Source organism: Lycorma delicatula, chromosome 8, assembly GCF_047948215.1.
Source record: "Lycorma delicatula isolate Av1 chromosome 8, ASM4794821v1, whole genome shotgun sequence".
Classification (NCBI taxonomy): Eukaryota; Metazoa; Arthropoda; class Insecta; order Hemiptera; family Fulgoridae; genus Lycorma; species Lycorma delicatula.
The window spans coordinates 31,390,748-31,405,720 of record NC_134462.1 but is presented as its reverse complement, the minus strand read 5'-3'; the positions used below and the strand labels follow the sequence as shown (position 1 = coordinate 31,405,720).

Sequence of the window (14,973 nt, the reverse complement as noted above, 5' to 3'; positions counted from 1 at the left end):
GGGACGACGCTGAGCACACCTTTTTCAAATGTGCTCGGTGGGCGGCAGATCGAGGAACACTAGAGGCGGATCTCGGAGTACTGAGTCCCCACAACGTGGTTGTGATGATGCTCCGTGACCTGAGGAGCTGGGAAAGTGTAGCTCGATTCGTCAGCAACATTCTCAATTCTCAGGGTCAAAAAGGTTGACCTGGATAATCCTGAAAATTAGGTAGCACCTAATCAGGGTAGTATAAGAGGACTCGACCGGAAGTAATTTGTTAAACGGTTCCGGGTCGAGTCCTGGTAGAAAGGGGGGTGGTTTTAGTCGGTAGTCTGCTGATAGTGATTGGATAATACCATAAGCGGAAGCCCAACACTCCGTGCATAAATGCATTTACACCTCCCGCCGCAAAAAAAAAAAAAATTATCATTTACTATAAATTTGTTTATTTATTTATTCAAATCTTATCTTCTTTTCTATTAAATTATTAATCTTCATTATAACAATATGGGAATCTTAACAATTATATAGATCACATCAAGAATGGTATAATCATGAGTAATAATTAAGAATAGTTGCACCATTTGCCTAGAAGGATCAAGCAAAAGAAATGGAAAAACTTCATCACAGCAGTACTAAAAAGTACAAAATTATGAATGAATAATAAAGATTCCAGTGCAAATTAATATATAAAAAAAATTCATTTCTTAACAAAATAAAAATCACTAGGATAGTGTTGTAAATGGACACATATCTGTAGTTCCTAGAGAAAGAACAAATAAATATATAAATAATAGTGATTTATTTATATGAAAATAATAAATAAATAAAATCATTCTAAAATAAAATAATAATTTTAAAGCATTAATTCAAAATGATATAAATAAGTGTTAAGTTAGTGCACAGAAAATTCATCCTTTCCTAATTTCTTTCTTTTTCTGTAAAAATTTTAATTTAATTTTATTAAAAATATGAATATTTTTTAATAAATTTGTCAGAAGGTTTTTTTTGGTTGTTGGCTACAACGTATAATAAGGTTTTTTTATATGTCAAAGTATTATGCAGTGTTACACAAAAATATTTCATTGGGTGATTTCACATAAAGAAACATTGTTATTATTTAAAAGTAAATGGCTTTGAAGTTTTGCAATAATAGCACATTCATAAATACACATTCAAGGAAATTTTCAGTTTAATATATATATATATATATATATAAGTATAATAAATATTTAATGTTACCTTCAGCTATGTAAGACACCACCAGACTTTACAAAAATAATTAATAAACCATTAAAATTAAAAATTAAGCATGGCTTATGGAAAAGTTGTTTTAAATAACAATAGTGCCAGCTACTTGAACTCAAGAGTACCGTAAATTTTTTTAAAGATTACTCTGCACTTTGTCCTTGTTTTCTGGAACTTTATTTAGATTTATTGTTAACAGTTTTTTTGCAAATTTTTTCTGTCTTGAATATTCCATTCTGAAAGTGGTGTATCTAATAAAATACAATCATGTGAAGGAAACATCAAAATCTTATCATCAATGAAGTCTAGTCTTATTGATTATATCTATTCTGAATAAAAATTAAAAAAAACACTATAAAATTTTAATAGTTATATTTTAATAGTAAGTTAAAGTAGTATATTTTTAATTTCTAAATACTACACATCAGGATTTAATTTACAAGTTTGCAATGTATAAATTGCTAAGTGATAATATGTATATTTTGATTTTTCTAAACCTGCATATGTTCAACCCATAAAAATTTGTTATATTAAATAAATAAGTAAACTCAATTAAGATATTAGTCGGATAATAAGTGAAAGAAAAACATGATAGAATGTTTTTAGTTGCTGAGTGTTTAGAATGTTGAAAGTTCAACCTGGGAATTCATTCTATCAAACAATAATTTTACTATCACTTCCATCTCGGTTGTAGAGGCCAGCAAAGTAGTCATTGATTTATAACTATTTTGAAACGGGTATTTGATTAGATTAAATTGTTTACCGAATTAAATTTTCATAAAAAAACTTTCTTTCTTTTCCTGTTTAGCCTCCGGTAACTACCGTTTAGATAATTCTTCAGAGGGTGAATGAGGATGATATGTATGAGTGTAAATGATGTGTAGTCTTGTACATTCTCAGTTCGACCATTCCTGAGATGTGTGGTTAATTGAAACCCAAACACCGGTATCCACGATCTAGTATTCAAATCCGTGTAAAAATAACTGGCTTTACTAGGACTTGAACGCTGGAACTATCGACTTCCAAATCAGCTGATTCATAAAAAAAATGGATTTTAAGTTCTTCACTTTTTAATAATAAAATAATGTATTTTTTAAAAACCTCAGCATATTGTTTTAAACTACATACTGTAGTAACAAAATAAAAACAATATAAATCTAGGATTGTACTTGAACGATGCCTGGTACATTGTTCAAATGATATGATATTTTTAGCCAAGTTAGTACACGCATGTCACTGACCTACCCAACTGCAAAACTGTTATTCAACGCTCAGTCTTACATTATGCAGTGATTCATAAAGTACTTTGACGTTTATCAGCTGTAACTCAATGCTGTTTACGAGGGTAAGAGGGGATCACATGTAATCATTACAGTACTGTACTGTATTTGAGTATTTGTAATACATATTAACTGTTGCTAAAATACGGCGAAACCAGTTTTGGTGATAAAAATGTGATAAAGTTTTTTTTTGCAGTGTCCTTGACGCCATTTCAAGTATATTTGATATTTGTTTTGATCTGTGGGAGGCGTGATTGTTAATGTTCCGTTTGGAGATGCCTTTCAACAGGTTGCATGATTTTCCTAATGGAATTAATAATAGGGTTTTTTATATCACTTCATCCTTTTAAATGAGATTACTACAATTAATTTAGGTAAGATTTCTGTAATTGTATAAATTATTCGTTTACCGCTTTCGTTTAACGTAATTGTTAAAATTGTAAAATGTTTTATTTACCATGAATCCAGAATACCTTTGTTTTTTATACTGAGGGGATTAATAGATTATTGTGAATGACGTTATATATTATCTAATGTAATTTGAAAATTATGTCGCGAATTAAAACCGTCATATTTATAAAACAACAGAAATTACAAGTAATATAGTCTATTAATATAACAACTGGAATAGTTGTTAGTAAATTTAAACCTCAGATTTTGCCAGTTTGATTATTTGATATTATTTAAATTTATTAGTTTGAGATTGTTTGTTCACGTTTTATATGTAATTACCACAGATAACTGATCTGTTGTCAGTATTTATAATTTCAACCCATTTCTTTTTTAATTTAGATTTTCCTTTTTGCTGAGTTTCTTAAAATTCAGCAAAAATGTTATTATTTTCATTTTTATTTTGTGCATATTCATTGATTTTTATCTTTTGCACATCTGACTTGCATTGACAGGTATTTTAATCAATAATATGATATGAATTGAATGGTTAAATTATAGAAAATGTATTCAATATACTGAAAAAAATTAACACTGGTGAAAATTTGTACAACTTTATGCTACTACTAACTTAAGCTAATGATGGAGTTATAAAATTATTATTTTCATTTTATTTTACTGATTTTGGTATAATTTTTTTTCTCTTTACCATTACATTTTATGTTGAAATATCTGTATTTTTAATCAACATGAATTTTTGCGTATGTTTTATTGCCTTTTCCGTTCTTAGTAATGGATTTATTCTCTGTATAAAAACGTTTTGTCTTTTGAAAATCATTTATTAACTTATTAGCTTGCTACCCACAGTTAATTTTTTTTTTACTACTAAGGATATCACATTTACATAGTATGAACTTCTTTTTTTTCTCAAAAGGTCTTCATTCTTTGTTGTTTCCTTTTTTCCATCCATCTGTTCAGGTGTGCACCTTTCTTTTATATATTTGGAATCTTTTATCAATTTTCTAAATCCATTTTTTGTATTCAATTAAATTTTTAGATATGTTCAGTATTTTTAAATTTTTTTCTGTTTCTTTAAATAATCTGGTCTTTGTGGTTCTGTTTTCATAAAAATCAACTATTTATTTGTCAATCTGTTGTTCATTCTGTATAAATATTCATAAAATTTTTATCTTCTTTTTAAGATTAATTCCCTAATTTTTTCCTTATTTTTGTACATTTTATTTTCACTTTTCAGTTTGTAAATTCCACATTTAAATTTTAGCCTGTTTATTTGTTTTAGAAGCTTTTCTCTACTTTTGTTATTTCCTATTCTGAAAAGCATTTTAAAAGTTCTGTACCATGTAATGCTTCGAAAAGACCATAGTTTTATAATGCTTTAATTTTAAGTTATATAACAGAAATGTTTTGTTAAATGTTCCTTGTGAGATGATACGTGGTTTCAATTTTTTGTATTCTAATTTCATTCCATTTATTTCAATTACATTAGGTGTAATGATTTCTTTCAGATATTTAAGTTTTTGGACTGTATTTATTTATTTCTTTTCAGAAATTTTAATAGTTTGAATTTTATTTTCCTATCAGTAGAAACCATCCTGTTTTTTCATAAGAAATTTGTTGACCAATTTTACTTGCTCATTCATCTAGTTTTTGAATAGTGAGTTTCACTTCGTCTATATCTTTTGAAAAAACTGGAATATTGTCTGTGAAGGCTAATAGATTTGTTTTTATGAATTTAAGTTTTGTGCTGATTTTTATATTTTCAGGTATTTTTAATTTTTTAAGTTCTTTTTTCCATTCTCTTATAACCTTTCTAGGAAGCAGTTAAAAGGGATTTATAACAATCCAATCTTATTATATAAAAATATTTTTTTTAAATTGGTTTGAAAAATTACAATTTTTTTTTTTGTACTAAAAGTCAAGATGTTAAAACAGTATCCACATTTTCTGAACTAAGTGCAGATTTGCCTTTCCAGAAATGAACATGTATAACTGTGACCTTATGAAAAAATGAATTCCTAAAAACTTAATTATAAGAAAATTAGTCAGTGTCTATTAAAATTGTGTTAACTTTTATTGAATCATTTATGTAACAGAATAAGTATTATTAGAGATTCAGATAAAAGTTTATGAAATATGCCTTTAAAATACTCACTCTCTACTATAAATGTGCTTCTAAAAAGCTTTACATAATTTAGATCCAATTCCCTCATTTTTGTCACATTATCTTGCAATTTAGTGTAAGATTGAGGGTTTATAGAGTTCAAAACCGTGTTATATTTGAGTAAAATTCTAATTTTATGTTTAGTTTCTGTGAGGTGATTTCCATGTGTTGATTCTATTTTTAACTTATACTTGTGTGTCTTTTGTATCAACTGGTATATATGCTAACAGTTTATTCATTGTTGTTTTTATCATCTGTTTTATCCTACACAGTTCAAACATGCCTATTTCTTATTCTGACTAAATTTGTTAGATGATAATAGTGCCTTCAGAAGCACTCATCTTCATTATATTTAATATTTTAGTCATTATTCCCTTTATTGTCATGTCTTGTATATTGGACAAATTGCTATTAATGATTTACTTACTGTTCCTTGTTTGTGAATAATATTTTCTGAAATTGTTAAAACTGTAATGTATTTGTACATTTTAATGATTCATGTATTTGTTTTTGTTTCTCTTGTTTTCAGGTTTTTACTGATTTACATTATTAGTGTTAATTTTAATTATTTATTAAGGAAAGACAGAATGCCTCCATCTATCAGTAGAGAACTCCTTCCTATGAAGGCTCATTATTTCTTTTTTTATGCTGGTATGTGAAATAATAGTGTTATATTGTTTTTATGTTTGTAGAATTATTTATTTTATTAAATAAATATAGGCTGTACAATTATGGTTATGCATGAGAGCTGAAATTTGTATGTCATAAGAAAAAATGGCAAGTTTTACAAGGATTTGAACATATAATTTTACAAATAAAAGGCACATACTTCCATTCTGTTATGAAGATCATGAAAGCAGCCATTGTTATTTTTGGGTAGTTGTTTAAGTTGTAGATAATCAGTTTCCCATTATAATTGCACTTTGATTTTTGTTATCTAATTGTTTTATTTGCACGAATATCTACCAATATTTTATTATTTTAAATAAAACTATTTAAAATTTTTCTATAATTCGTGATCTAAAAACGCCTATACATTTTAATCATATTTCATTTTGGATTTAACATTCAAGTCATTTCGTAACGTACACATTCTTATGTTAATGAACCCAAACCCTTTAATTGTAATTTGTTCCAACATATCAAGTTGCTGGAATTTCTTTATAAATCCTAGCATTCTCTATCCATTAATGCTATGAGGATAATGAGAAAAATTTAATTTTTTTAAATCTCCATTACAATGAAATCACTGTCTGAAGAAAGATCTAACAATTTTACTGGTCAAATCATGTTATTATTCTTGAACATTACCTGGTACGATTTGTACCAGTATCTGTAAAAGGTAAGGACCTTTTACATAAAGCCATGACAATGACATAAAGCCATAAGGTCATGACATTTTGTAATTTTTATTTTGCTAACTATTCAGAGTGAGTGAGTGAAAAATTACACAACCCATATGAAAAAAATATGTGTGGAAAGCAGTGTATGCAAAAGCTGTATTCAATTAACACCTTTCTATTTTAAATAACCATAAAGAAAAAAGTACATGGGAGATAAATCTGGCTACCTAGGTGATCATAGACCACAGAAAATGCATGACTTTCTCCCCAAAAAACTCGCATAGCAGCAATATTATGTTTTCTCCCTCATGGTGTTGGCTGTTTCATCGTTGTCTTCCTGCAATCAGCAGTCATGTTCATCTTTTAGCAGTGGTAATAAGCCAATTACAATTTGCAAATGTTCAGATATTACTGTTTTTGTGAAAAAATTTGAACCACTATTCTTTTCTGAGAAAGCACACAAAACTCCAATTTTTTCCTATTGTAATGTAACCTTGTGGAAAATGTGAGGTCCAATGTATTAATGAGTTCGGGGTTGTGTAATTTTTCACTCATCCTATGTAAAATGTTCCCTTCTTTCATGCTAGTACGTTACTTTCTCAAGGACTGTCATTCTAAATGAATAATTTTATTTCTGAATAATGTTGAATTCAGTAATGTTACAATTATTAATCTTAGTTAATTCTATGTTAAGGAATATTATGTTTTCATTTGTTATTTATTTATTATATTTAATTTCAGTATATAACAGTTTAAATTAAAACTAAGTGAAGATTTTTCTAGATTTAATTATTTTTTTGTTTCTTCTTACAGGGATAGCACCTATAATTCTCTTTATGTCGACATATGCAAAAGAATTTGGGTTTTCTTCTGGTGTCGTTGGATTTATTTATACAATACTCCCAATAATGGGTATGCTTGCAAAATTATTTCTGGGTGCTATTGCAGATAAATTCCAAAGTCATAAGTTTGTAGTACTGTGTTCTTTGTCACTTGCAATGATTAGTTTCTTTTGTTTAATATTTATTCCTACTATTGATAAAGATCTGGTAACTGAACTACGTTGTAATTATGAGAGTGGTGCTATTTTAAAAATGTACCTACCTAATGTTAAAGGTATATTTCATGATCTCAAACATGGACAAAAAAATGATTCAACTGCTAATTGTAGAGTAAGTTTTTTTTAAAAAACATATTGTTTTCTGTTCTTTACTTTGAACTGTAATTTTTTTTATGATTCTTATTATCATTTAGCTGACAATCTAAATAGTATATTCTATCATTTTATAAATTTTATTTCCCACAACACAAGGATATTTTTAAATTATTCTATGGTTGCCCTAGCTGATCTTCCTGAGGTATTCCCTGACAAGTCCCATGAATTATAGGGTATTCTTAGTCTATAAAATATCCAGTCCTGTAGTATCTCAGAGATATACATCCAAATCTGTTTAATATATGAGATTAGCTAGCTAATCCCATACACTAAACAAAGTAATTTGTTTAATTTCATGACCGATCGGATCTTGAAAAAAAATAACCCTCGTATATGGATCTTTTCCACTATAGGACTGCACGGCTTAAAAGTTTTGATGGAAGTCAAATATTAAAATAATTTAAATAGGGGAAGAAATTACTGAATTTATAGTCCCAGAATTACTAAAATTATTAAATAATTTCTCAACAATAAAAAAAAAATCAAATAAAAATAGATTAATTTTGTTTCTAAGAAACGTTGTTAATAAATTTTCATTTCTCTAAAAGGAGTTACAGATTATACACGTACAACTGCCTTTGTCACTGGAATATATTTTAAGTTGATTTTACAGAGGGTACCTCCGCTCCGATCCTGTTATTATGCCAAAAACGCAACACAAACAAGTTAGGTGAAGTTGAGGGGAAGGGCATGCATCCCCTCAACTTAAAAATACGTTAGGACTGGGAAGGGTAGCTCCCCAGGGGAGGGTCATCTAGGCTACAGAAGAAAAATTCGGGTTGTTCTCAAGATCCAGGGGGTTCCCCACGATGGGGGCCTCGGCCCCAATTGGGAAACCGCCCTATCAGAGTAGGTAAGAATAGGTCAGAGAAGGTCAATGACACATGCCATTTTCATTCACATTTCCACAGTATACACCAACACAGGGTCGCGAGACAGGCGAGTATCGTACAAAAGTTACACTTACGTGGTAGAATACACTAACACACAAGTAGGAATTCACACGTAGGGGCTTGCCTGTCAAATGACATAGGTATCAAGTGTGTATTAGCAGGAAGGAGTGGACGTTCCCTCACAATAATATTAATTTATGTTTTGTTTCGAGAAACAAAAACCAAAAACAACATTTTTAAAGAAAATAATAAATTTGCACTAATGTATTAATTGCATTTACAACGATAACTTTTAGAATACTTTTCATTACTATTATTAAAAAAAAAAAATGTGAAAATACATAAATGAAATAAATCTATACTAAAATTACTAAGTAAATTATATGTAAAATTATTTCTTATTCACTAGATACACTAGATACTCTAGATTCACTAGATACTCTTTAGCATAAAGAGTTCGTTTCATTCTGTTTCAAGAAAGAAAAAAGTCTGAAAGATCAGATTTAATATTCAAGTAGATTAGATCTCAGAAAAAGTTTTCTTTGTAATTGATAAAATTTATTAAATAAACAGTATGTATAAATGATTATTCATAATGAATTTTAGAGTGTGACAAAACTGTTTTCATGGCAGTAACTTTGTTATCACTCAATATTATTGCTACCCGAAGCACCAGGAATGTTATTGTCCGTTTTCTAGGCCTTGTAAATTAGAGTTTGTAGCTCTTCCTTGAACTTAAAAATTCTCTTTACACAACAATATTTCTTGTTTTTCATTATCATAAAAATTTTTCTTCATAAGTTTTCAAAACATCCCATGAATTAGTTACAAAATAAATTGTGATTGGATTGTTAGTTAACAATAATAAGTTAATGCGTACTAAGTTTGAGATATGAGTAATTTACTTCTTGAATGTTTAAGGCTATAGAAAATTATAGGATGCTGGTTGTTAAGTATTTATTATTATTGTTATGTATAATCTATATTATTGATTTGTCTTTAATGTTTTATATAATTTCTGTGCTTTATTTATTTTATGTTTATACAGTATTTATTTTACTTATCTAAGAATGAGTTGATTTACCATTTTAGGCCTCAGATTAATATTAGAAGGAAGATTAAAGAAAAACAAACCAACATACTTGGCATTTATAGACCTAGAAAAGGCATTCAATAATGTAGACTGGAGTAAAATATTCAGCATTTTTAAAAAAATTACGGTTCAAATACAGAGATAGAAGAACAATTGCTAACATTTACAGGAACCAAAGAGCAACAGTAATAATAGAAGAACGTAAGAAAGAAGTCGTAATAAGAAAGGGAGTCTAACAAGGATGTTCCCTATCACCGTTACTTTTTAATCTTCACATAGAATTAGCAATTAACAATGTTAAAAAACTATTTAGGTCCGGAGTAACAGTACAAGGTGAAAAGATATAGATGCTATGATTTGTTGATGATATAGTAATTCTAGCTGAGAGTGAAAAGGATTTAGAAGAAACAATGAACGGCATGGATGAAGTTGTAGGCAGGAAATACTGCATGAAAATAACCAAGAACAAAACGAAAGCAGTGAAATGTAGTAGAAATAATGAAGATGGGCCACTGAATGTGAAAATAGGAAGAAAAAAGATTATGGAGGTAGAAGAATTTTGTTATTTTGGAAGTAGAATTACTAAAGATGGACGAAGCAGGAGTGACATAAAATGCCAAATAGCAAAGGTGAAACAAGCTTTCAGTCAGAAATATAATTTTTTTACATCAAAAATTAATTTAAATATCAGGAAAAGATTTTTGAAAGTATATGTTTGGAGCATCGCTTTATATGCAAGTGAAACTTGGACGATCGGAGTACCTGTGAAGAACACGCAGTACTTATAGGCCACATATTAAGGCATTCTGGAACTGTCGCATTTATATTAGAGGGTCAGGTAGAAGGAAAAAATTGTGTAGGCAGGCAACATTTGAAATATGAAAAACAAATTGTTAGGGATGTGGGCTGTAGGGGTTGTACCGAAATGAAACAACTAGCACTAGATAGGGAATCTTGGAGAACTGCATTAAACCAGTCAAATGACTGAAGACAAAAAAAAAAAAGAGTTTATTTACTATGAATTATATTTCTTTTCTGACATTAATGGGTTGCAGGATGTAATTTTTATTTGTATTTGTATATTTAAACTGATTTATTTGTACTGTTATTTATGTTTACTTTTTTAAAGTAAATTTTTTTAGCAAAGTTGTGGTAATCTAACAGAATAGTATTTTGACTACAAACTGATGATTGTTCTCATTGCCTTATCTAGGAGAGAGTAGTTCATATAAATTTGATAACACCTTCGCAGGAGCTTACATATGTTAAAGTTGAAAAGAAGAGGCAGACTTTTATATATATATATATATATATACAAATATAATAAAATAAGATCATATAAATCAAATTTATATGACCTACTCTCTCCTAGATAAGGCACTGAGAACAATCATCAGTTTATGTATATATATATTTATTTATAATATACGAGTGATATCTCTAAAGTAAAGACTGCTGGGAATTTCTCCTTAAGGTTGGTGAACGTGTGTCATTCATGGCCATGATAGTTATTTACATACTGCATTGTTGTCTGTAAGTTGTCATGTTGTAGTATCTGAGATTAGATGTGAGTTATTATGTTATAAAATAAATAGGAAAATCAGTGTTGCCACCGACTGTGAAATATGTGGAGTCATATGTTTTTTAAATCAGTAAAATGATAAGCAGCCTGAAATTCAGAGGCAGTTGGTTGCTGTGTATGTTGATAATATAGTGAATGAAAGAAACATCCAAAAATGGTGTGAACGGTTTAGAAATAACAGAATTAATGTGCATGATGAAGAATGTTGGGAGACCCTAAGTAATCACTGAGGCTTGTTGAGACGTGTAGATGATGAAATCAGAAAAGATCATTGCTCAATGATTTCCAACCTGGCCCTTTTTTTTCTGATGTTTCAAGAGCTGTTATTTGTCACATTGTTCATGACCATTTAGGCTTCAGAAAGGATTGTGCATATTGGATGCTGTCTTAATAGAACGTTAGAAAAAAAAAATCCAAATGGGATCTGTGGAATGTGCTACACAGAAGAAGATGATGAGTAGCTTAATTCAATTGTTATCAGTGATGAAACATGGATTCCTTATTACACGCCAAGAGAAAATGGCAGTCAAGTGAATGGCCTCAATCATCAACCAGACCGACAAAGGTCAAGCTACAGCCATTTGGACACAAACTGATTACCACAGTCTTTTGGGATTGGGTTTGGCATACTGCTGATTGATTTCATGTCACGCGTAATGACTATAAATGTAGATGCCTGCTGCAAAACTCTATGTAAGTGCGGTGCGCCATTCATAATCTGCAACGTGGACAGCTGACTGACGGTGTCGTCCTTGTGCGTGATAATGTACACCCACATGTTGCGGGGCCGATACATGATTTGTTGAGAACATTTGGATGGGAAACTTACGATGACCCACCATATAATCCGGATTTAGTTCCTTCTGATTACCATTTGTTTGGTAAATTGAATGAAATTTTTGAGTGGTATAAGCAATTCACGGATGATGATGAACTTAAAAATGCTGTTAATCAGTGACTAAATGGACTGGCGGTAGAAGAATATGATGTGGGTATATTGAAGTTGGTTTATTGCTACGATAAATTTCTTAATTCATGTAGCGATTATATAGAGAAGTAGTAAAAGGTATGTTGTTTAAGAGAAATAAAAAATAATTATAAAGTTTTTAGAATAAATTTTTTTTAAATGAAACGGTCTTTGCTTTAGAGATAACCTCTCGTAGAATTCTTCATTTGAAAAAGGAGTACTATGATCATAAATTAATAAAAATGAATTATTAATTATTAAAAATTAATTTTTCAATTATTCTTGAATCTTGGGATCTTGAATAAATTTATATGACTGTAGCCTTTTTACGGTAAATTTTTATAAAAATTGCAGCACCAGAAGTAAAAAAATGCATAAATAAATCTGAAATTTATTAGAAATTTCTTTTAAAAATTTTGAACTAACCCTAGAAAAAAAAAATGATCAATTTTTTATCTTTTCAACTTATTGATCTGAATTAATTATTTCTACATGGATTTCTTGTCAGCATGAGAATAGTTTTGTACCCATAGCTAAAACTAGACGTAATACCTTACATCTAAAAGTAGGATTTATATTTTTATACATTTGTTCTCTTGAATCATTAGAGTAAAAATAATTTTCAATTTTATCATCACCTTATCATTGAGAGATAAATGTAATTTACTCCATAAATAAGAATTACATTTTTTTGCATTTATTTTCCATCAATTGAAAAATAAAATGGAATAAAAAATTCTTTTTTTTTATTTTTATTATTTTTTTATTTTAATAAACCATTCGTATTTTCATTTTAGTGGTTTTTAACCGAATTTTAAATATTTAAAAACAGAGTTCTTAAATAAATGATTGAATTTATAAAAGTTTATGATTTTCTTACTAGTTTAACAAATAATTCTTTTTAGTTTTTCTCCCAATTAGATATGAAATAAATAAGGTTATATGGGTAAATATAATTTTCAACTTCATCATTGGGAAATAATTTTAAATTTTATAAGAATCCTGGGAAAGTTCTACAGTGTTGTTGTCAGCTTTTTTTTTATATTTTAAAATATTGTTTGTAAGTTTGTTTTTGTAATTACTATTTTTTTTTTCTTTACAGAGATTTTTTTCATAATATTTTATGACTTATTTTCATATATTTGTATTTTTATTATACCTATTCTTAGTATAAAATATTTTAGCGTCTGCACTATTTATTTTGTAATACTCACAGCAGTGTTAATGGTGCAGAGTACTGGAAACTGGAAAACAACATTAAGCTTTATTGTTAGATTGAATCCATTAAAATAAATGAATTACTATTGTCAAAAATTGACTCTATAAAAAAGAATGGTGCACGGGTTTGTTTGTTTGAGGTATGTGCTCACATTTTTATTTTAGCTGCTATTGATGCAGAGCAGACCACGTGGTACGCCGGGCAACTGCATGCAACGCACGAACGATTCATTCATTTGAACGATTTATACTTCTTTATATGAATAATTTATCTAAAATTATATTTGTGTTTTGGGGATAAAGTAGGAAACATTGGGGTTAGAGCTGTATTAAAAAATCACAGCTCAAGTAACAGCTAAAAATTTTCAGAATTTTGAAGCTTTTTTGTTGTAAAAGTTTTTGTTGTTAGAACGCTAAATTCATGAACGTTATTTAGTTAGAGTTGGCAAAAGCATTTATTACAAAATTATGTGTAATGAAACATAAACCATATAACATTCTCATGGCAGGCCATAGGCCTGCCTTTTTTCTAGTATATATAAATAATTATGAACTAAATTGTTAATTATTTTAATTTTCATAATAGTTATATTTTTAAAATAAATTTTACCTCAAATTTTTCTTATTTTTAACTATTTCAGGTAGAATGCACTCTAAATACAGAATTGTTAAAAACAATGTGTAAACAGTGGAGAATGTCTAGATACTGTGAACCATATCATTCACATCCAAGTAGTGAACGTAATGATTTAGTTAAAGAAGGTAATTTTATGAATTCAGAACTCTTTAAAACATTAAAAGATTATCTAATATCCTTAATACAAGTTAATAATTCACCAAAAACAATGAAGTTTTATGCTCAGCTTATTTCATCACAAATTTCAGAGGTAATTTTTATTTTTATTATTATGCATAAAACTTTTTAAATGGTTTTTTATATAAATTCTTTTTGTTAGTCATAATACTTTTTTATTTTCACTTTTAAAATTGTTGCTTTTATAAATCCAAATTACTTGGCTTTTATGTATAGCAATTTTTGTTATACATTGTCAATAAACCATAACAACATTTTTAAAATAAGTAATGAGCATACTGGGTGATCCGGGACGTATTCGCTGAACATCAGGTACTGATTCAGGACACCAAAATGAGCAAAAAAGTTCATATTGACATAAGTCCTATTTTGCTTTGTTTTCCTTCTGGACACCATTTTGTGATTTTCAACAAAAAAACTATTTCTCAGGAACGGGTAAATCTGCTTTAATTAAATTTGGCAGATCTAAGATGTGTCTTGTTCTACAAAATAAAGAATTTTGAAAACATCACCTTCAAAAATTTTAAATTGGCAACCATCTTAATTTTCTAATCTTCAATATCTTTGTAATTATTTGTTTGATCAAATTTTTACTTATATTAATATTTAAAAATTTATTAAGTATTTTATCTTGAACACAGTGACATCTCATTTGTAAAAATCCATTGACAAACAATCGAGTTATTGCAGACAATTAACCCAGCAGTACACTTGCACACTGTAATTTAAGCTGATAATTTTTATTAATTTACTGTTATTATTTAT

At 28.5% G+C, this 14,973-nt stretch overlaps 1 protein-coding gene across 2 annotated transcripts in view; it reads left to right on the top strand.

Moving 5' to 3' along the window:
- The first annotated feature begins 2,517 nt into the window (after positions 1 to 2,517).
- The window catches only part of LOC142329086 (major facilitator superfamily domain-containing protein 6-like), a 56,990-nt gene continuing 44,534 nt past the window's right edge, over positions 2,518 to 14,973 (top strand). The window contains exons 1-5 of one of the 2 annotated variants that reach the window (XM_075373421.1): positions 2,518 to 2,575; positions 2,707 to 2,884; positions 5,612 to 5,733; positions 7,239 to 7,597; positions 14,036 to 14,281. In XM_075373421.1, the coding sequence (XP_075229536.1) occupies positions 5,670 to 5,733; positions 7,239 to 7,597; positions 14,036 to 14,281 (669 nt within the window). In that variant the 5' untranslated portion in view covers positions 2,518 to 2,575; positions 2,707 to 2,884; positions 5,612 to 5,669. Of the gene's footprint in view, positions 2,885 to 5,611; positions 5,734 to 7,238; positions 7,598 to 14,035; positions 14,282 to 14,973 lie in introns of both variants that reach the window. The other variant, XM_075373422.1, reaches the window with a different exon arrangement.